This window comes from Pelobates fuscus, chromosome 5 (assembly GCF_036172605.1).
Source record: "Pelobates fuscus isolate aPelFus1 chromosome 5, aPelFus1.pri, whole genome shotgun sequence".
Taxonomy (NCBI): domain Eukaryota; kingdom Metazoa; phylum Chordata; class Amphibia; order Anura; family Pelobatidae; genus Pelobates; species Pelobates fuscus.
In genome coordinates, this window is record NC_086321.1 from 42723307 (window position 1) to 42748132 (window position 24826).

General features: G+C 41.9%; 1 protein-coding gene across 1 annotated transcript in view; it reads left to right on the forward strand.

Moving 5' to 3' along the window:
- MRPS27 (mitochondrial ribosomal protein S27) overlaps positions 1 to 24826 on the forward strand; it is an 85200-nt gene that overhangs the window by 21639 nt on the left and 38735 nt on the right. The window contains exons 3-4 of the mRNA XM_063453754.1: positions 1003 to 1073; positions 2452 to 2510. Of these exons, the coding sequence (XP_063309824.1) occupies positions 1003 to 1073; positions 2452 to 2510 (130 nt within the window). The remainder of the gene's footprint in view (positions 1 to 1002; positions 1074 to 2451; positions 2511 to 24826) is intronic.

Sequence of the window (24826 nt, forward strand, 5' to 3'; positions counted from 1 at the left end):
CTCGTTCTCCCCTCTCAGCCCCTCCACGTGTCTCGTTCTCCCCTCACAGCCCCTCCACGTGTCTCGTTCTCCCCTCACAGCCCCTCCACGTGTCTCGTTCTCCCCTCACAGCCCCTCCACGTGTCTCGTTCTCCCCTCACAGCCCCTCCACGTGTCTCGTTCTCCCCTCACAGCCCCTCCACGTGTCTCGTTCTCCCCTCACAGCCCCTCCACGTGTCTCGTTCTCCCCTCACAGCCCCTCTGTGTGCACCTTCCAAACCCTGTGTGTTTCTTTCACCCGCAGCCCATTCATTTGTCTTTCCCCCTGTACTTGTTCACCTCCATGGCCGAACAGTATATGGTGCCTGATCTGACAGGAAGTACTCCTGTCAGGCCGTGGTCCTCTCGGCCATGCTACAAGTAGTGACTGGCAGGAGAGAATCTCTGTGCTGTGTGCTCCCCTCCTGCCAGCCACTGCGCACCTCGGGACGGTGCAGCTGTGCACAAGCCCTCAAATTATGCCCACCTGCGCTCACGGAGGTGAGAGGGCGGCCAGACCCCCAGTAGTGACGGGCCCAGTTGCAGCTGTGTTCCCTGCGACCAGTTTGAAACTGTGGTGTAACTACCACAATGTATGTCTTTTAAAAAAAAAATAATAATAATAATATATAAGGTATATATTTATATATTATCAGGTCATGAGAATATAATTATAACAGATTATGTGACACATAACTTGAATTGTCAGCAAAGTGAAGACCAAGACCTTTTTTTCAAATGTTAAAATGAGCACATTCTCAACACTAAGCATTCCCCTAATATACAGATAATATAACTATAATGAAAACCTATGGAGACTCCCCATGATTATCACTGAGATAACCTCTATCATATTGCGATTACTGCTTATTAGAAATAAATAACCTCAGTGTTGCATTAAGATGTTATGGTCATTCGAGTTACTATTAACTGTCTATACCGAGAAAACGTTTTCACATTGTGAATTTGGTTTTGCTTTGACAGTGTCTCTAGCAAATCTAATGGACAGGACCTATGAGAAGAAACTTCCTGTGAGCTCATTGACAATTTCACGGGTATGGAATCAAATTTCATTTTTATTGGACTTGACATTTATGCAAAAACATGGGTTGGCACGTGTTTCTAGAATCTAGGAGTGGGCAAGTGTGTTTTAGAAGCCACATTTTCATTGCTATTTACATGGAGTTTTATATAAAGTCACCAGAACATTGCAGAACATGTAGTAACATTTAGTAATTGTAAGTCACTAGCTTACATTGAGTAGTTTGAATCCATCTTCATCCACTGACCGGTATTCTTGTTATGTCATACCGGTTTTGAACATCCACTTTCTCTAAATTTTGCAATGTATCACTACTTAAAGGACCACTATAGTGCCAGGAAAACATACTCCTTTCCTGGCACTAAAGTGCCCTAAGGGTGCCCCCATCCTCAGGGACCCCCTCCCGCCGGACTCTGGAGAGAGGAAGGGGTTAAAATCTTACCTTTCTCCAGCGCCGGGCGGGGAGCTTTCCTCCTCCTCTCCTCCTTTCTCGCGACGTCATCGGCTGAATGCGCATGCACGGCAGGAGCCACGCGTGCATTCAGACGGTCTCATAGGAAAGCATTTACAATGCTTTCCTATGGACGCTGGCGTCTTCTTACTGTGATTTTCACAGTGAGAAGCACGAAAGCGCCTCTAGCGGCTGTCAATGAGACAGCCACTGGAGGCTGGATTAACCCTCAGTATAAACATAGCAGTTTCTCTGAAACTGCTATGTTTATTAAAAAAAAAGGGTTAACCCTAGCTGGACCAGGCACCCAGACCACTTCATTAAGCTGAAGTGGTCTGGGTGCCTATAGTGGTCATTTAACAGCCATTGGCCTCCTTAAAGGGACACTACAGACTCCAAGACAACTTTAGCTTAATTACTCAGTTTTGGTGTATAGATCATGCCCCTTGCAGTCTCACTGCTAAATTATGTGCCGTTTAGAAGTTAAATCACCTTGTTTCTGTTTATGCAGTCCTAGCCACTCGTCCTCTGGTTGCGACTAAGAGCCTGCTTGGAGAAATAAAAGTTTAATTTTAAATCAGATTTTAACTTACTTTAGAAACTTGTATCTCCTGCTCTGAACTTTAATCACACACAGGAGGCTTGTGCACGGTCTAGCAAGCTATTAACAGAGCAGGAGATAAGACATTCTAAATTAAACAGAATTTGCAATAAAGTTAGTGTAAACATTGGATAACTCTTTACAGGACGTGTTTAGGAATGCTCTGTAAGTCACAAAGTCACATGCAGGGAGGTGTGACAACACTGCATAAACACAATTTTAATGGAATCTTGGGTTACTGGCAGTCTAGGTTTTAATGCATGAAACCTTATAAGAGTGTTACATAAATATGCTTGGAACACTAATGTATCTTCCCCCCCCTCCATTTCCTTTTTTCAGTTTGTGGATAATATTACCTGCCGGGAAGAGGTAGACCAAGCGGAATATTACCTTTACAAGTATGTGCCACTCTTATTTTATTTACAGTGTGCTTTCACAACCAGACTTGTTACATCTCAGACAGGAAAACACAGTACCCCCTCATCAGTATGGCAACTGCCTTAGTCCTATTACCAGTGAAAACCAATCTGTGGGCAGCCAGGACCCCTTATTTAGTACTCAAGAACTCAAAATATAGTTTACAACTAAATGGAGAGACAGCCCCAAAGGACTCTAGGCACTATAACCACTTCAAGGAGATTAAATGTATATAGTACCTACATTGTTCCTTTAATTGTTAAGGCTACATTTTGTAATTTATTTTTAGCAACGTTTGTGTCCATCTATTCATTTTTTTTTTTTTTTTTATTTTTTATTTTTGTTATGCATGTTATTACAAAGCATCGACATACGCCACAACAGCGTGTTCAAGGTTGTACTCAGGTTATACAGTGGCACGAGGAATTGCACAATTTTGTATAATTATAACATTAACAAGCTTGGCTACGCAGTGAAGTAGTTGGAACAAGGTGAAATCGTCAACGCTTAACAGTGCTAGATTGGTTGTACTAGTTATGCTGACATAGTTGTAGTGTGGTCTTATGATTTACAGTGTGACAGTAGCTGGCATGTGTGTGCTAGCTGCGCTGCTCTTGTGTAAGCTGTTGTGCAGTGAGAGGCAAATAACAGTGCAGTATTCGGCCTACAGAGTGGGGTAACTCCGCTACACATTCTGAACATTAATACGAACTGTTTTATCATGAGTAATTTGTGTTAATGCTATAGCACTCATATTGTGTTGTTACATTCTAGTCACATCTAGTGAAATCACTTTATAAAGGTTGTCACCCCCGTGGGTCGGGGCGACCCAAGCTGCCCCAGTAGGATTGTGTCTTCGTCCTGGTGGCCCCAAGGCTACACCGACAGGGGGGGTCCCAGTATTGTCCGGTACCTGCTCAGCTGTTTCCGTGCAGCAGGGGGTGAGTGTCCGGCAGAGCAGGCTCCGCAGGCAGTGGGTTTCTCGTTGGGTTCTCCTGGACTCTGACCATGTTGTGTGGGTCTTGCCTCTGTCATTTCTCTGAAGGTTGGTAGCAGCCTTGGTGGTGAGCTTGATGATGCCCATATGAGTTTGCCGCTTTTTGGAACATCTTGGTTTAGGCTGAGTGGGGAGTGAGTGCCTAGTGGGTGCTCCCGCTCGAGTGTCCAGCTTTGCTTCATGCTCGGAGTTCCCTGGCGGGAGTGGGTGTTGTGTGGTGCTGCCGCTGTTCTCTCCTCATGTGGGTTAATTGGGCCGCTTGATTTTAGCTCCGATGGCCCCGGGGGCCGGTGAGTGTTTCTCCGCCTCACTTTATTGAAGGGTTGGGAGGCAGGAGTCGCTTTGCGAGTCGTGATCGCGGGGAGGTAGCGGGTCTCTCCCCTGCCTCCTGCGCACATGGTGCCCGCTATTTTAGGTACAGCGCCTGGGTCCCCCTTGCCCCAGTTGGGCTTTCTCGGTTCCGGCCCACAGGGGGGGGAGCAGGGCCGGGTCCGCTCGGGATTGTGCCTCGGGTTGGGGTCCGTGGTGCAGGATAGCGGCACCATCTATCCATTTTTATGTGGCCCTCCCTCACTCCGGCCTTCCCTCCCTCCCTCCCACTTACCCTCCCTTCCTCTCCCCCTCCCTCTCCACCTCCCCCTCTCTTTCTTGCTATCCCTCTATCTCTCTACCTCTCTCTCATCATATCATGCATGTATGATTCTCAAAGCTCACACTCTGAATTGGTTTCATATTCCATCTTAAGTGAATGGCTGCAACCAAGGATGGAGTGTGTATTGTCAATATCCAGTGTCTGTAAATCACACTTTCTAAGCAGGTGTGGAATCCACAGTTTATCTCTCTAAAGAATACATTTAATCTTCAGTGCAGCTTATACCTAACGTCGCTCACAGTAGCAAAGCTCAATTTTACTGTCCATTTATCTTATAATCTGCTGTTCCGCAGTCTAATTAGTGTGTTCTGTTTATTTTGAATGGAAAGCCAAGTGAAAAGATTTTGTTTGAAATACAAAAGAGTCTTTTTACTTAAACATTCAGTTTTATCTTGTTCTGTAAGTTGACCAAGAATTTCAGGGGCACCCATTACATTATGTAATTCTTCACAGGAAACTAATTTCAAAAAGGCAAATTTTCAGAAAAGCTAATTTTCTTTAAACTCTGTAGCAATGGTACAGCATGGGAGCCAGACGAGAACAAAGCAGGCTGCTGGTATTACACAGCAGCCCGGCACAAAAAAATGCTTTTACCAGCCGAGGAACAAGAGCGCAGCATAAAGACCCTGGAACAAAAAGACTGGACCCCTCACAGTGCAGCCTCTGTATTGAAATACTGAATCTCTTATTGCAACCTTACTGAACGGAAAGCAATGTTTATTTGAACTGACAGAGAACAATTTCACTGAGCTGTGAGTGGCTGTCAGACGAATGGATAATGTGAAACCCAGAAAGCAGTAATTTACTGGGGTAAAAAGGGAGCAAAGAGAGAGTCCAAGGCAAACAATCCTGAAGGTGCAAGGTCAGACAGTCCAAAGATCAGATATCCAGAGAGCAAGGTTCAGTAGCGTAGAGACAGGTCAGGGGTCAATACTAAGAAATCAGGAACAGAATTGTAGCCAAGTATCCACCGCAAATAGCACAGAACGCTGTGCAATGAAAGCCTAGCGGTTCTGGGTTTAAATAGGACGCCTTAACATAGGCACGGCCCCTCTGCCAAGTCTCTGTCTCTTTATTGTGTTCGTGTTTGGAGCTGCCATGGGGACTCATGGTTATCCCTTTAAACTTGACCAATACCATGGATTGGTCCTACAGCTTACTAAGAGTACCTACGTCTCCCTGGAACCTTAGGTTGCCTAGGAGACCTGACGTGGCTTGTGTCGACGGTTGCTAACCACCTCTGGCAGGTATGTGGTACATGTCAGGGATGAAAGAGGGGAGGCGGTGAGCCACAGCTTAGTTTTGATTGTGACTGTTTAGTAATGGCTCTTGTGGACTATATTTCCCTTGATTTTCAGCCAGTCTAATTTAAAATGGTTGGATATAAAGTCCATTTTAAGTTCGCACAGGTCCCTGTCCTTATCTTTGCTGCCTCTGCAATCACCTGGTTCCCATTCTACCTTTTTGATCATTCCAATATAGTTTCTTTCAACGTTTTTTGCTTTCCACACTGCCTTCTTGCAACCTGTGTACTGCAAAACTCAGTTTTCCCATTCTGGTATTCACCTTCCATACAGCTACTCTGTTTGACTTGATTTCTAGTTATAACTTTACTGTCCATTTCTTTGCAGACAATATACAAATCATCTTCTCCTTCCCTTCCTTCACCCTTCACCTCTCTTCCAAATATCTTTCTCCATCTCTGAAATCGCCAACTGAACATTACCATATCTTCTGTTAAAACTGAAGTCCCTTTCTTCACTGTTCCATCTCCATCTCAACCCCTTCTGCAATTCCGACCATCTCCCTTTTGCCCATCCTTGACTCTCTACTAGGCTTCAATAAACATATATTACTGTTAATTTTGTTACTTCACCCAATCCTACATTTTCAAGGTTAGACTATTGCATCTCTGTCCTCCAGGACCGTCTGCAACATTTCATCATTCACCTTCTCAAAATCTGAAAAAAAGTAATTTTTATTCTTCTGCATATGTCATCCCTTTTTCAGAAACTCTTTTGGCTTTTGATTTTTCAGCAAGCCATTTTGAAATATCTTGTCCTCTTACATTTCCGTACACTACCTCACGTCTCCCTTTGTCTACTCATTCATCTCCATCTACCTGCCATCTCCATTCCATACCTTTCCCCGTATCAATCTGTTCCTTAAATAATCAGCATTTAGCGAAAACAAGAGGGAGCTTAAGACCGACCTCTTTACAAAAACATTTGTTGAAATGTTATAAGTTCGTTTCCTTACTGGTCCCCTTCTGGTCCACCTCACCTGACCATACACTGTCCCATTTTGACCCAATCCACCCATGTAAAATCATCACCCTATCTCCCAACTCCTATCTTACTGCTGGCCTAGCCACTTTCCAGTTGATCATTAGTTTTTTGTTTCTATTGTTTGTACCTGTCATATTTTTGCAAAAATTCCGAGGGTGGCAGCAGTGAGGAAGTGATGTGGATGAGGTAGGAGCAGTTGCTGATTTCAGTTTTTTTGCTTGTTTTTTGTTTTTTGCAGTGCACCGAAAAACATTTAAAATATATCAGTCATTTCCAGGAGATGTTTACAGTGTTACAGTCAGGGTTAGAACATTGAACAGGGTTTGCATGTCTATCAGTTTTCATTCCTAATCTATATCCACATATTCATAGTGCCTTACAAGCGCACCAAAAAAACCTAATTTTTAAATTAATTTTCTAGTTTAGGAAATTGTTTTCTAACAAAAAAGATTTGCTTTATTTGTTTTCAGTTTCCCCAATATGTGTTAAAATATATAGACTGCTTCTTGAATAGATGCCCGAGAGTCTTGGAACATTTTGTTTAGCATAATCTGACCATTCTTCTAAAGCAAAAAGAGCGCATTTGGGTCCATTCCAGCAAATCTTTGCTGTAGAGTAATGGTGACTATTTGCTTTAAAAGGGGCACTCTATGCACCATAACCACTACAACCCACTATTATTGCTATGATGTCATGAGACTCCTGGCAATGTGCCACGCTGTTTCTAATCTTCACATTCTGGCTAAAGGGAAAGTTTTCATTTTTAGCTATGTCAATTTTGTTCAGCTTTTAACAGCATTGACATGGAATACCAGCAGGCTGTAATGATCATACTTGGAGTGTTCCTTTAAGCGTTTTTATGTTTTTTGTTTTTTTTTTTAGTTTGTGTGTGTGTGTGTATATATATATATATATATATATATATATATATATATACACACACACACACACACGCCCGCGCGTGTGTGTGTGTATATGTGTATATATATATATATATATATATATATATATACACACACTCTCTCACACGAACAAAATACAAACTGTGTGTGTGTGTATATACATATTATGTATATACACACACACACACACACATATATAGTTTGTATTTTGTTTGTGTGTGTGTGTGTGTGTATATATATATACACACATACACGCCCGCGCGTGTGTGTGTATATATATATATATATATATATATATATATATATATATATATATACATACACACACACACACACACACACACAAACAAAATACAAACTATATATATGTGTGTGTGTGTGTATATACATATTATGTATATAACACACACATATATAGTTTGTATTTTGTTAGTGTGAGAGTGTGTGTGTGTGTGTGTGTGTGTATATATATATACACATATACACACACACACACACTCTCACACAAACAAAATACAAACTATCTATATATATATATATATATATATATATATATATATATATATATATATATATATATATATATATATATATACTAAGAAATCAGGAACAGAATTGTAGCCAAGTATCCACTGCAAATAGCACAGAACGCTGTGCAATGAAAGACTAGCGGTTCTGGGTTTAAATAGGACGCCTTAACATAGGCACGGCCCCTCTGCCAAGTCTCTGTCTCTTTATTGTGTTCGTGTTTGGAGCTGCCACGGGGACTCATGGCTATCCCTTTAAACTTGACCAATATATATAGTTTGTATTTTGTTCGTGTGAGAGTGTGTGCGCGTGTGTGTGTGTGTGTGTGTGTGTAAATATACATATTTATTTATATATATATATATATATATATATATAAACACACACGCATGTGTGTGTGTGTATATACATACATACATACATACACAATAAATATAGTGTAAATTGCATTAACCGTATTAGTCCAGTAGACATATATTTTATATATATATATATATATATATATATCTTTTTTTTTTTTTTTTTTAAATCTCAGGGCTCGACAAATCCCAGGTCGCCATGGCGACTCAATATTTTGTCCTGGCACCTGGGATTGGTCAGCCCAGTCCCTCCTCCTCCCTCGATCCTAGTGCAGCGCTGTGTAAATAACTGTAATTACTTCCTCCCGGTGCAGAGGGAGCGCAGGGGAATGGCAAGCTAACCTGGCAGGACTCCAGGTAAAGCAAAGCAAACCCTTGCTGCAAAAGCCAACCCTGCTCACCTCCCGCCGACATGCTGCAGAGCCGATCCTGCTTCCTGCCCACCTCCCGCCCCCATGCCACAGAGCCGGCCAGCCGCCCTTTACCCTGCGTGACCGCAGTTCCGGGAGGAAAATTATTACAGTTCCCTCTTCCTCTCGGCGCACACGGGACTGAAGAGACAGAAGGAGGCGGAAGCAGGGAGTCTGGAACAGCGGCTGCCTACTCCCATTAACCGCAGCCAGCCCCACTAACCAAATGGCTCCTAACTATTTTAGCTGGCTCCTAGATTGAAAGCAAATTTGTCACGCCCTGATATATATATATATATATATATATATATATATATATATATATATATTTATATATTTATATACATATACATATACATATACATACACACACACACACACACACACACACACACACACACACACACACTGAGCTGTTAGGCGAAGCCCGTAGTTGTGGGAGGAGTTACGGCCTATAAATACACAGACCTCCCCTTCCTCTCGGCTGAGACTGTCTGGTTCAGTACAGATCGATCTACTTCCGGCTCAAAGGTCATCAACAAACCAGCGTAAACTCCATACAAGCCGGTCTGACCTAGTGTGGCCTATGCAAGAATTCATTTTACTTCACTTGAGTAAAAAACAACCGCCTCGTTCGATTTATCATATGCAATTCATTTAGTCACCCTGCATTTTAATGTTTAATGTGATGCTATATATTTCGTTTTTCATATTTCCAGATTATTATTGTCGGCCCATATGGCCTTGGTTATACTTGTCAGCTTTGAACAGATCAGCATTTGTTACTTATGTTCACCCGGACTCTTCCAACCTCAGTACCTATATGTATTCTATATGTCTGCCATCTGGGTATTCAGGCACTCATTGGGCCTACATTGTTTAATTATTATATGGCTAGGTGTTGCTACTGACTGTCTAAATTTATGTCAGGCCCAAACTTGGGCCTATATATGTGGTTAGCATTTATGGTACTGCCTGTTAATAATCTTATTTCACTGTCCCTCTCTACTTACTTTGCTTAAGCCCTTTCTGGGCTCCTCACAGGCCCGGTCAAGTGTACCGTAACATAATGTTGGTCATAATTATGTCTGTTCTATGGTTATACGGCCATATTCACGGCCCTCATCTAAATATGTTATTTTTACTCTTCAAATCAAGACATGCCATGAACTAGGTCCGCCACTTGGGTGTCACCAATAACATACTACATGGCAACCGGACTACTCAAATATTGTCAACATTCAATAAACCCCATTGAATTGTATCATTATACACCTGTAACTTGTCATTAGGCCCTCATTTGGTCACCCTGCATCTAGGTATAGTTATGTTGGGCCCTCATTTTGCCTTCACTATCATAGGAAAGTGAAGGGTGTGCTAAACCGGTTGAAAACAATATGTATACCTATCAATAGAATGGTAACTGCATACATGTAGAGAATAAAAAAAAGCTAAACTTTAAAAAAAAAAAAAAAAAGTGAAATGAAGTCCCCATGAGCGATGCAGGACATCACACATATACATTTATATTAGGCCCTCAATTGGCATTCCACTACATATGCTTCATATGGCCCTCAGTGTGCAACCTACTACGATCAGTGCCATGTTACGCAAGTGTCTCATCATTATCATCTCTAACAGTCCTACTTTTCGGGCCTCTCACGGGTCAAGTTGGTTATATACACATTATGATATGGAGCAGGTCTGCCATTTTGCATCACTATGTAAATTGCAACTGCTCAGCAACCATTAACCAACCCACATCATATCCCTTCATACACCCGCTAATTCTCATACTGCCCTTAAATGGCTACCCCGCTACTCATGAATCAGAATGAGCTCTTTTGGCCTTCTATTCCTATACCTTGACACACAGATCTCACTAGGCCTTCACTTACATAAGCTTCATACAGTCCCAGGTGGGCTTACAGCTACAACCTAAGTCGCTCGGGGGTTATATATTGCCCTATTATACTGTGTTTAAGTACAATAAATAATTAAAACCAGATCGAATACCAGAGCATCACTACTGTCCATATGCAATTCACAGTTCATTTATACAACTTTGGTAAAATTAACCCACATTTGTTCATGCCATAATCATTACTTCACATAGACCCTATTATACATCCGGCCGCTCGAGACTTACATTTGGTATTATTGACTTCCGCTGCAATACCTCTACATATGGCCCTCACTAGGCATTCACTCCATATATTACATATGGCCCTCTGAGGGCAATCCAGTACAACACAATTTCTGCCACACATTTGGGAAATGACATACATTTCCAGCTTTAAAAGGGTCAACTACGACCTTGTCATACTACGGTACACTATTCCTCTCAGCCTTGTTATCTCCACGTAGTTCCTTCCTTTACGACCCTCTCTCTGCAGTCCTGAGAACCAAGAACCTCTCATTACACATTTAACCATATTCATACCTCCTCGTCTGTCACTCTGGGAGGAGTTACCCGGCCTATAAATACACAGACCTCCCCTTCCTCTGGGCTGAGACTGCCTGGTTCAGCTCATCCACCACTCCCTTTATTAAGCCATTCATCTTGGTGGGCACTCTTTTTCAGGCCTATCTGAACGTCGGTTTCGGCACACCACAACCGACTTACTCCACCATTACTATAACTCGGCTTATTGTATACGACCACAAATATATATATAGAAACCACTTTTGATAAAGGCCATCCGTCCGAAAGAGTCAAGTGGAGGTGGACTATCATATGCCCAGGCTTGTAAGAGTTTTATTTTGTTTTAACTGTTTGTTCTCAATAAAGCCAGTGGTGCTTTTATATGCCCATATCCAGTTGTTTAGAGTTCCATGCTGGTGCCATACTGGGAAAGAGGGAAATCACTGTACCAGAACATCCAGATACTTACAAGGGTGCCACCGTTACTTCTATACTGAGCTTTTAGTCTGAGCCAGCTTGTGGAGTGGCTCAGAACCATGTGAGTGGATCCATTATTGATTTTTGGCATTATACACTTTTAAATATATTACCCTATGTTTATATCTCCTTTTGTTTTTAGCTATACCAACTGTATGTGCCAAGTGTGGTAACTTGTTTAGTGTGCTCTCACCATTTTTATTGTATTTTGCACAAATATATATAGTTCCATATAATTTAGTGTTCCAAATTCAAATTACATATGAAAAAGACCCGAATTGGGTTGAAACGTTGATTCCTTGCACAGCATTTATGAATATGTAATTTGAATTTGGAACACTAAAGTTTGCTTTTTGAAGTCCTGTGAGTGCAGACTATTTTTTCATTTCATATTATATTATTAACGTGGCATTTGCACCCAGCCCATTTATTATGGTTTGTATTCTGGATGGTGGAGTGCCGAGCTTATTTGGAATGTTTGCTAAATTTTGAACGTTTGCCCAACGACAAAGAAACGATCAGTCTATAATTTTAATGGTAGGTGTATTTTGACAGTGAGAGACAGAACAACAACAAAAAAATACAATCTTGATGATCTCAGTCAATCCAATGCTTTCCCATAAAAAGCATTGGGACACCAATGCGCATGCGTGGTAAAACACCGAGCGGGCCTTTCAGCATCTCCTCATAGAGATGCATTGAGTTAATCCCTCTCTACAGGGAATGTTCAGCATCTCCATGCAGAGCGTACTGTGCAGCACTGAGATAGGAAGCACCTCTAGTGGCTGTGTGAGTGATTTCCACTAGAGGTGTTACTTAGGCAACAATGTAAACAATGCCTTTTCTATAGAAAGGCAGTGTTCACAGTGCTCAGCGTGGAGGGGCAGGCTGTAGACGACAGAACTACCTTAGTAAGATGTAGTGGTTCTGGTGACTATAGTGTCCCTTTAAGTACATATCTTTACGTTAAGAAATATTTATTTAGAATACGGTTTTCTTGTCTGTAACTTTAATAATTTGTAATGATTTTTTTTTTTCCTGTCCAACTACAACTTTTTGTTCTGTTTGCATCCATGCTATCCATGCATACTGAAATTACAATAAATATTACTTTCCAGGACACCATAAATACTTAGACTCTGGTGGTGGGTTTCTTTTTGTTGCACATTACTCGGTATTGGGGTAGTAGGGGTTAAGCAGCACAAAATGAAGCAGAGATGTTTTTTTGTCGGCTTTTATCTGGGTAAATGGTATATTAGATTCCCCATACAGCTTTCATTTATTATTATATCTATTATTTATTTTTGTCAAGCAGGGATCACAGAGTTCAGACACTCAGGGAGCAATGGATTCCTTTTTTATTTATGATGGATGGCACGCCTTGGGCTTCCCCATATATTTGATCCCTGATCAGCGGTTATTCTTTTCCAATTAGTGTCCAAACCAGGGGCAAAAATCTGGCTCCTGCAGGTCATGAATTCTTCTAAGATAATTTTACAGCTGTATATCAGCATAATGTCTAATTTACCTGCATTGTGGCGATCCTGCCAAAATAAATGCCACAAAGCAGCAGTTTGTCCAAGCAGAGAAGCAGTGCTAATATAATTAATGCCTGTGCAGGGTGTAAATTAGACTTTTATTATGTCTGCCCTGCGACTCTGGAAGGAACCAGACAAAATCTTTCTACAGCGTAACTATAGCAACAGCTCACCCCACCAGTCTCTTCATTTGGCACAGCCTATCGCAGGTCCTGCCGTCAGACTGTCGTTTGTACAGTATTTATATTCACATGCGCCTCATTAATATACCAGCGCCAGGTACCTTGGGGAAAAAAATGAGATCATATGTCTTTTATTAAAAAAAAAATTATTGCAAGAATTTCTCGTGGAGAAAGCTTCTCATTCTTCTCTCTAAGAAGCAGATACGGTGAAAATCAACTTGAGTTTTGGGTTGTGCTTTTTTTTTTATTTAATTTTTTTTCATTTTTCCTAGATAGAGGATTAGAAGAAAATCCTTTATGGAACAAAGCTGCCTGTTTGTGGAAATGTTTAATCATCTGTATTCCTTTTTCAGCAGCTGCTGTGCTGTGTAATTTCATGGCTTTAGATAATTTTATTTTTTATTTTTTTTAAGTTAAACCTATTCTTTTTCTATTGTCACTGAATTAGAAACCAGAACATCGCCACATGTCATATCAATAAACTAAACTGCCTGTCATTGTTACATCAATAAGCTAAACTACCTGTCATAATAACTGATCCAGCACCTGACAACTGTTCAATGCACTAAAACAGAGTAACTTTATTATGACATTTTAAGGATTGAGTCTAATCACTCTGTAGGTTGTAGTAACAACATTATTCTCTCTGCAATCATACATTACATAGTTTTTCTTCTTAAAGGAACACAGGAACCACTCACTGCCACAATTTCATTTCAAGTTGTTACGGGCGTTGGTGTCACTGATCACGGTCTAACCTAAAGTTAGTCCCCAAGGCACGTGATCTCTCTACCACCTATAGACCTTCTCTGTTTGTCGTCCCTTCCAGGACCCTTTCAGCATGTCACAGCCAAGGCGAACCTTCCTGGGGTGGATTGTGGTCAGGGGAAGGATAGAAGAGGCAGAGCTGTCAGGCACTGGGGGTCTCCAAATTTGAGGTTCGACCGTTCAAAAGTGGTTTAACTTGTTGAAGATAAGATGGTGCCCAGGCACTCCTGCCACAGAGATGAATTTATCGGGTGGGAGTGTTCCTTTATGTAATATGTTACTGCATCTCGAATCTTAAACTGTACCTACGTTTCTCAGATTTTCATTGTTTAAATTTAGATGACAATGTGAAATTTGACATCATCTTAGCGCTCTTCTCTCTTTTTTTTATTTTTATATTTTCTTTCTTCTTCTCATACTGCTTGCAAGCAAAAGTCAGAGCGATAGCACCTAAACAAGGAGCTGTAGAGGTCAGGGCTTAGAATGTCACTCAGATTTGCACTGCAAACAAACCGAGAAAAAACCTCACAGGCAACAAGTGTTTATTTTTCTTTCACATTCAATGCAGGTTGTCTCGCTTCAGATAACATTTGAGAACTATCCTGGTTGTCTATTAGTGTGTGTTGTGTGGGCGAAGGACAATGTTATGGTGTTTTATATGAGATATAACCTCAGAGGAAAGCTGTGGCAGCCATTAGGATAACCCTGGGTTGACCTTTATCTAGCACCCGGTTTATAACTCGCCTACATTCAGTGCTTTCTCCTCTTGCACTAGTTTGCAACTGAACTCCTGTCTCATATCTTCTGCTACTTTACAACCAACTCCGGCCTCCTCTTATAATTTACATCCTGCAACCAATACCAGCCTCCTCCGTCTTATAATAAACCAACACCAGTCTCCTCCGTCTCATAAATGCAACCAATAAATGCCTCCTCCGTCTTATAATAAACCAACACCAGCCTCCTCCGTCTCATAAATGCAACCAATACCGGCCTCCTCTGTCTCAGAATTTACATCCTGCAACCAATACCGGCCTCCTCTGTCTCAGAATTTACATCCTGCAACCAATACCGGCCTCCTCTGTCTCAGAATTTACATCCTGCGGCTGCAACCAATACCGGCCTCCTCTGTCTCATAATTTACATTCTGCAACCAATACCGACCTCCTCTGTCTTATAATTTACATCCTGCAACCAATGCCGGCCTCCTCTGTCTCAGAATTTACATCCTGCAACCAATGTCGGCCTCCTCTGTCTCAGAATTTACATTCTGCAACCAATACCGGCCTCCTCTGTCTCATAATTTACATTCTGCAACCAATGCTGGCCTCCTCTGTCTCATAATTTACATTCTGCAACCAATGCTGGCCTCCTCTGTCTCATAATTTACATTCTGCAACCAATGCTGGCCTTATCTCCTGTCCCAATTCCCAGCCTTTACCCAATACATGCTCTAGTTTCACGTTCTGTTGTCTATGGTGAACCATGGCTATCTGCTGACCGATATGCTTTCCATTTCACATGATGCTCAGTCAGCCTGAGTCTCTATAATACAGCTTAGCGGTAAGATCTGCCTCTCTATAATACAGCTTAGCGGTAAGATCTGCCTCTCTATAATACAGCTTAGCGGTAAGATCTGCCTCTCTATAATACAGCTTAGCGGTAAGATCTGCCTCTCTATAGTAAAGCTGAGCTGTGCGACAAACCTTGCTATGTGTTACATTACTGAGGTGTATAAATGCTTTTCTTGCTAGGTCTTTTTTCTGTAAGGTGCAGTATGTATGAGGTGGGTGTTAAATGCTCAAAGAGCGCAGCGTATGAATAAAACAAAAGGCATGTTAAAATGATCAGCTGAGAGGCAGAGTGAAGGCGGTTGTTCTTTTGTAACTGTGATAAATGCCAGTGCTACATGGACACGGTTTACTCTAATAAAGTCCTTACGGCAGTGCCGGCTCGCTATGCACAATACACAGCACAAGAGTCAATTCAGTTTGTATTAAATTAGTGTATTCTGCTGTGCTAGGCAACGATCGGCATAGCAACGATGGCATTATAGGAGGGTAGTATTTTATAATAAAGTGTCCAACGTTTACCTTCACTCTACTCTTCTCACCGGCAACCAATAATGATTATACTAGTCTTTTCTGATATACTAAATACAGATTAAGGAACAGCGCGCACACAAAAATGTAGTTTTCAATTTTACAAGGGTGCTTTAAAATCCCCTACCTTTAGAGGCAAACGCAGGAAGTATAAAATTGAGGAGGTTTTGGATAGTAATGGCACTTTAAGATTTTTTATTTGATATAGAGCCAATATATGATATGCAATGTGAATATATACACAAAAACGCTTTCACTTTAAGTATTTAGTTATGGCACTGTTTTTTTTTTTAAGTCAAACATGTCGAAGTATATCATAGGGATAACATTCAGACATAGAAAAAATGCAAGACAGGTAGAATATTATGGAAATGTAAACATGCAACTAACATACTAGGCAAAACAATTATAGCAATACCCCACTGGAGAAGGAATAGGAAGGGTCGCACATTGTAATGGGAGATGGAATAGAATAGGTCACACGGTGTAATGGGAAGTGGAATAGGAAGAATCGCACGGTGTAATGGGAAGTGGAATGGGAAGGGTCGCACGGTGTATTGGGAGATGGAATGGGAAGGGTCGCACGGTGTATTGGGAGATGGAATGGGAAGGGTCGCACGGTGTAATGGGAGATGGAATAGGAAGGGTTGCACGGTGTAATGGGAGATGGAATAGGAAGGGTCGCATGGTGTAATGGGAGATGGAATAGGAAGGGTCGCACAGTGTATTGGGAGATGGAATAGGAAGGGTCGCACAGTGTATTGGGAGATGGAATAGGAAGGGGCGCACGGTGTAATGGGAGATAGATTAGGAAGGGTCGCACGGTGTAATGGGAGATGGAATAGGAAGGGGCGCACGGTGTAATGGGAGATGGAATAGGAAGGGGCGCACGGTGTAATGGGAGATGGAATAGGAAGGGGCGCACGGTGTAATGGGAGATGGAATAGGAAGGGTCGCATGGTGTAATGGGAGATGGAATAGGAAGGGTCGCACATTGTAATGGGAGATGGAATAGGAAGGGTCGCACATTGTAATGGGAGATGGAATAGGAAGGGTCGCACATTGTAATGGGAGATGGAATAGGAAGGGTCGCACGGTGTATTGGGAGATGGAATAGGAAGGGTCGCACGGTGTATTGGGAGATGGAATAGGAAGGGTCGCACAGTGTATTGGGAGATGGAGGAGTAGAAAGGGTCGCATGGTGTAATGGGAGATGGAATAGGAAGGGTCGCACGGTGTATTGGGAGATGGAATAGGAAGGGTCGCACGGTGTATTGGGAGATGGAATAGGAAGGGTCGCACAGTGTATTGGGAGATGGAGGAGTAGAAAGGGTCGCACGGTGTAATAGGAGATGGAATAGGAAGGGTCGCGCGGCGTATTGGGAGATGGAATAGGAAGGGTCGCACAGTGTAATGGGAGATGGAGGAGTAGGAAGGGCCGACCGGCCGCACTGTGTAGTGGCTGATTGAAAAGGGAGAATCTTTTTTTTCCCAATGTGAAAGCTTTAAGCAGAATCTGGAGAGAAGCACATTTGTTCTGGCTATTAAATCCAGACATGCAATTGCCCCAGGATGATTTATCTGTGATTATGTTTGCATAACCTTGTCCTTGCACCTGTTAACGAGTGGCTTTAGAGGCAGCCATGTCAGTCATTATGACTCCCCGTGGAGCTATTGAGAGGTCTTTTATCATTGAGGCTTGTTAGGCAGAGTGCATCCCTCCTATAATTTACAAAAGAGGAGGAGATAATTGCCCAAATCAATTTTAGGGTGAAGGGGGAGGAAGTGTTTCCCTTTCCAGATGTTTTGTTTCTATCCAATGCTGTGATCTTCTCATACATTTACTATCCAGGGCTGAAAGACTGATACATTTTTATTTATTTTTTTTGCAGTGAGTTAAAGCTTTTGAAAAATCACTGGATACATACTAAAATATCTAGTAGGAGTTGAGGATGGCAGTGCCTAAAGGGTTACAGTAGTAACCCATCTCACAATATTTCTTTTTATAATTTTTTTTTTTTTTTTTTTTTACTTTTAAATGCCCTATTGGGCACTGTTAAACTTGTCCTGACGCCTTTTTTTTAATAAAAAAAAAAAAAATGTGTAATGGGTTTAAACTTCCGTTGAGTCCAGTTCTCTTCGGTTGTTCCCTCTACTTGGTAAGACTCGTGCCACGTCATTTTGAGGTCCAATTAGTTGCTTCTCACAGATACTCTATATCCAGGCTCAGAGCGTAAGAAATATTGCTTGATTAGTTTTCCTTGTTTTGCTCGATAGATTAAAAAATAATTCGTAATTTAAAAAAAAAAAAAAAATTTTTTTCTTTTTTCTCCAATGATTGATTACATGATTCTGTCCATGATTAAACATGTGGCTGGCAGAGTCTCGGAGTGTAAGCGTAATCCATACATCAAGCAATTATAATAATCGGTTATTTGTAATGAACATTTCTCATTTTAAGGTGAGTAATTGCTCTTTTTGTGAGTGACTTCAGATTTCACAGTCAATAGTGGATTAATAGATACTGCTATTCCGAAGCCTAATGGAACTGTCACAAAATAACTCACAATATATTAAGGTCAACAAAGTTTAAACTACTATGCGTAAAAGTGGGAATTGTATTGAATTCAAAGTAAATTTTAAATGTAATACTAAAATAACCAATCTGGAAAAATGCTTCTACAAAGTTATATGTACTTCCAATTTGGCTGCTTTTGGCCTTAAAGGAACACTATGGTGTTATACATTTTAACTTGGAAAAATGCATTTCAGGGAGGTGGCTCTTCACCATCTACAGTGCCGTTCCTCTTTCCCCACCCCACCCCATCTACCCCATGCGCACGCACCTCCCCCCCCCCACACACCACAGACACACACAGCCCGCAAACATGTATGACCACCTTGACACACAGATACTCGCGTACACACACTGACACACAGATACATGCACTCGCGCACACACACACACTGGCACATGCATTCAAATACACACACTGACACAAACGCTCAGATACACACACACTGGCACATACGCTCAGATACACACTGACACATACACTCAGATACACACTGACACACAGATACACACACTGACACAAACACTCAGGTACACACTGACACACACTGTCACATACACACACACTGATACAAACTCTCAGATCAACACTGACACACATACTTTATATATTTTCAACCACCCTCATGTTACCTTACCTTTGTGTCCTGGAGCTCTGGCTGAGGCTGATGAGAGTGAGCATGCAGTAGCAGCTCACTCCAGCCTCTCCTCTGCCCCCAGGCTGCCTGTACAGCTGCTGACTCCATGCTGCCTCCAGTCCTCCAGTGTGGCTCTTTGTGAAGCAGGGAGGAAATGTCAGACTGTCATCACTTCCACTCTGCTGGCTGATTCTGTGGTCGGCTCTTAAAGTGCCAGCATCCCACCGGGCTCTGCTTATTGAGTATGAGAAAGGGGGGCACAAATCTTGTATAATATGCTGGAAAACCAAAACACACAATTTGGAATATTATACATATTCTGCGGGTGTCAGGGAGCCGCATGCAAAATGAGGGAGTCTCCCGGAACTAGCGGGAGAATTGAGATGTCTGGTTTCAGGAATACAAAACTGTATTCAGAATTTCCCAATACTACAGTGTCCCTCTGCCTCTGGGCTTCGGCAACAAGGGTGACTTTAATGTGATTTTGCATATCTTTTCATATACTTCTTCTGGTTACTTAATAAAGCTAAAATAAAGTGTATTCTCGTTTCTTGTTAAAGCACTATCACAGCTTTGCGTTAGTGCAGATAGTACCTTCACTCACACAGCTCTGAGAAGCCTATAACCCATTCCATCCAAGCTGTCAGTCTGGTTGCCTGATATCAATTCTGTCCATGTTGTTTGGTGTGCTGCGTTTTTTTTTTATTTTCCTTACCACACAGCCCAATTCACTAAACAGTGCGCCATTTGTGAGAGCAGCTGTGGTATGGCTGCTATCCCTTTACACAGCAGTTCTACCCGTCCTGTGTGATGACATAACTGCTCCTGGGGATATAAACAAACAAAATGGGGTGTGGCGGAACCATTATCGCCACTGTGCACTGGAGGAGCCTGGTTGCTCGCCTGCTCCCTTTAGACTATGCCCCGGCAGTTAAAACCTTTTATTTTCCCTGCTGAAAGACTTATTTGTGCCTTTCTGGCGGGGTGTTCGGTAGATTCAATCTACCGAACAAAGTACCGATCGATGGACCACCTGGGAACTGGAGTGTGCCGTCAACTGACCGCCCAGAAGCTGCGGTTAACCGCAGCTTAATTGACGAACGCTGGGTGGCCTTTGTTCGTTTCCCGAACACGTGGCAGCGGCCATTTTAACTCACGAACGGCCAGCGGTGTTCAGCGCCCAAACTATGGAACTGAAAACGGACACTTAATTGCGCGAACAACGCTGAGCCACCAGCATCCTTACCTCTGCATTCGGTAGTGGAACCGACTGACTGTTCATTCGTTAGTTTAAGCGTATGAACAGCATCACCCCAGATAGCCATGCCATGGAGCCTATTCGTGTAACGAAAGACTATGGAAAAGACTTTGGCTCCATGGCGATTGAACTGTATGTATGTGATCTGAGCGCCATTCGGTAATAATGTGCGCTCAGATCTAAGCTATCTGGGGATATGTAGAATGTGTATGTTTTATGTAATAAATTTAACCGTATGTAATTTTTACTGAAAATGTGTGTAATGGAGTTTTGCCTCTGTCCTTGGAGATAATTGGATTACTTCCCAATTATCTCCAGGGCAGAGAGGAGGGATTGTGATGCATTGTGGGATTGTTGATATTTGTAAGTCTGTGATTGGTCCTTTTACCCTTTGTGTCCCAGTCTCCCATCTGGTCCCCTAGGGGAGTGTCCACCAGGTGGGAGACCTGCATAAAAGCCGGGCAGGTAGCCCCAGTAAACCAGATTCTGCTTGACATTCAAAACAAAGTGTTGTCTCGTTATTGGGGGAATTGGATTGTATGCTGACTGCCAGGAGTGTAAACTTTTTGTATGGTTTTTCCTGTTTGGCTGTTTCCAGTGTTCATGTGTTTTCTGTTTGGGAGTTTGAGGATTCGTGTAGTTTGCAGTTCGGGAGATTGGTGCTCGCAGTAGCTGCCTGGGCATCTGAAAGGGGAATATCGCCTAAACGGTTTTTAAGCTCTTGTGTTCAAAACGGTCCGTTACATGGAGTTTATGGGATAAAAATAGACGTTATAGACCAGAATGGCAGAGGGGCCTATCTGTAGCTACAGGAAGACAACACTAAACAGGGAACCTGCATGGAATCTTTTTATTTTACAAATGTTTGCAACAGGGGTGTGACATTTCTGGATGTCAGGCTGGCAGGGAAGGTTTTTGTTTTTTCCCCCCATTTAGCCCTGTCATGTGAAAGCAGCTATGGTGGCACAGGGCCGAGCCAGGGAATGTGTGGTTTGTAGTTTCGACAGGTGCAAACCACAGTAATCTCTCCCTCGCAGTCCTGCGCTCAGTAATGAGAGCTGGACCATGAGTGATTACTGTTGTTTTAATCTCTGCTATATCACCAGGGATCATAGCCCCCCACTAAACTACCAGGTATAGTAGCCCCAAAAAGGTAAGCAGGAGGTGGGGCAAAACACAGAGCACTCTTTCAGACACCACACCCCTCACATTACACACAGTCATCAGCCCCACACACATTGCCGACAGACATCCCCCTTCCTTCCCCCCAAACATTTCACACAGCCAACAAACCCCACACACATTATACAAACACATACCGCATGCACGCACACAACAGACGCACTTCACACAGACAACACACTTTGATGGAGGATAGAGGGAGAGATTGACTATCTGGGGGCCCCAGTCTTTCTACCACATTAGTCCAGTAGACAAGTAGATTTTTATTTTAAATTTCAACACCCCTGATTAAAATAGTAAGTCATTCATTCTCCCTTAGTGTCACTTTTATGCTCACAGAAATTGTTTCTGAAAGTTCATTCTTGAGATATTCTAATCGAGTGGTTAGACTGTCTGTGATTTTTCAGATTGCCAACTGTGATTTTTCAGTGCTCGGTAGAGGAAATAAGTGGGGCTCTAGGTGGACTGAAATGCGGTATAAATATCATGTATTCATTCCTGATGTAGGGTTTGGATTGGAAACAATGTTCGTCCCAGTCACAGCAACCACTAGCCTAAAGCCATACTGTCCAATAGATGAGAAGATGTGGGGTAAATTAGAGGACGACTGGTGGCTGTAATAATCTGGTAAATGTTCTGAAAACTGAGTTCAGTCAGATGAAAGAATCCTCCCTGCAAGGAAACCCTGATAGATAATTGCTCCAGGCTGCCAGCATCTGCGCATCCTTATTGTTTCCCTGTCTCCTCCGTGTTCTATGGAGAGAATTACAGATGAAACTTTCAGCACCGCTATGTTCACGATAACAGTTCTTCTCCATGAATGAACACAGTCATTTGCCGTTCCTACAGGGAAAAAGGCCGCCGTTAAAGCTCTAAGATAGGAACAGTCGTTTAAATAAATGTGAATGCACCAGATGAAATTAAGATTGAAAATGTGCTGCCGTTTGCATACATTTCTTTCCCTTGGCAAACATGACAGCCACACATCATGACGCTAATTTGGGACACCTTTAGAATTGCTAGCTTGGTAATAGACAATGAAGAATGGTGTGTGCGCTTGAGTGAATCATTCACCAATCAAGACAAATAATTCAATGTAACTTGCACTGTCCATACAAGGGTATATTGGAAACTACCCAGGATCCTCCAGTACTTTTTTATGAGACATTGCAAAGTGCTGTCTTAAAGGGCCCTTGCTGCCTTTGGCTCTCTGTCATCAGTATAGAATGTATGCTGACAACAGATGCCAAGTAGCACAGAATTGACATTAGCCAGCCCGGAACTCTTGTTCCAGGCTGGCTAATGACTCTGTCAGAGGTGGAGTTACTTTTACCCACTCTATATGCAGTGTTTCGTGCACCGTCACCACTTCAAATCATTGCCATGGCCCTTGGAGTAACCCTTCAATAGTCAGAATGCTGCAAAACATTTCCTGTTTTGCAAAATACAAAAAATAAATGTTTGACATATACAACAGGTGAATATGACATAAGCTATAAAAAATTGTGGTGTCTTTTCTAAGCTATTTTCATTGCTTTGATATAGGCTTTAGACTGGTTTAGTTATAATTAATTATGTAGGGGACAAAGCTTTAGTAGATTGAAGCCGAAAAAGTCAGATAATGCCTATCCCTATTTATCAGCTAAAGTTTATACATTCTAACCAACAAGACATATAGCCACGGGTCCCACAATCAGAAGAACACTATTCACTATACAGAAACAAAGCTTTTATTTATAGAATAATCCTGCAGTTAAAACCTGCTTTATCTATAAGATAACACAGTGCTGCCACTCGGTGGTTTGGGTACACACAGCACCTGGCTGCTTTGTTAGGTGCCCCTATTCAGGGGCCAGGAAAGCTGCGAGGTGTGAATATGTAGCCACGATAAATCTGGGTCACTGCACACACAAATGTGCAACCTGTCACCCTGCCAGCGTGAATGTGATTCCCTATCTGATTTATTATTCATGGATTGCTAATAGGATTACAGTATTGCAAGGTTTCGAATTTCCTCCCATATTTGAGTGCAAGTCACGTCTGAATCCCCCCCTCTGTTCTCCAGCACGGTGTGTCTTCTATTGCTTTCTGACTCAGTGCTTTGCAGGGCATATTCACCAGTCACTCCCATTAGCTGAATGAACATACAAACAAGTATTACAAATTGTTCAAATGCTTGATGTTAAATATTAACGTTCTTCATATTTTGTGTTTCCTGCTTTGCCAGTCGCCAAGCATGCAGTTCTAATTGTTCGCAAGAACAGTTCTCTCGTCATTTCTTATTAGAACATTTTCAGTTGCTCCGAATACATTTTATTCATGTACTTTTAAAGTGTCCATTCTTGCATGGTTGCCATGCCAATACAAAGGTGCTCAAATGGAAATCACACCGGGTTATTCAATAAAGTGAGAATTTAAGATGAATTCAACATAAATTTCAAAGTTAAGGCCAGATTAGCCAAACTGAAAGCACAAAACACTTTTTTTTTAAAAAAAATATATATTTTTAAAAAAAATTTGCAGTGCATATAGACGGTACGAACAGGCCTGAAGTGCCCCAAAAGCAGTCCCCACACATTTTCTCGCTTAACATGCGGGACATAAAGTTATCATGCACAGTTTTTATAGTATAGAATAAATGTATGTAGTAAACAGGCTTAAGCAGTACAGTGCTAGTCTATGCTTGATTCGGGTAATGCTGGTTTGCAATGCTAGTTACTTAGGCAGGCTAGTGTTATTATAACTTAAAATGACATTCAAGCTATGCACTTTTTTGTAGATATAACTGTAGGTTAGGACTATAATATTGAACAGGATATTAAATTTGCTCACATTTATCGTGCAGGTATGTTTAGGCTTCATATTCTGTTCTTTGCATGCTATGACACAGGACTATTGTTAAACATGTTTATAACAGTAGATGAGTGATCAGCAATGGCTATGTATACTCGCTGCAGAGAATCAGGATTGTAAGGTAATGATTACTCCTGTTGGTGGAGTGTCACATAGAGAAAGC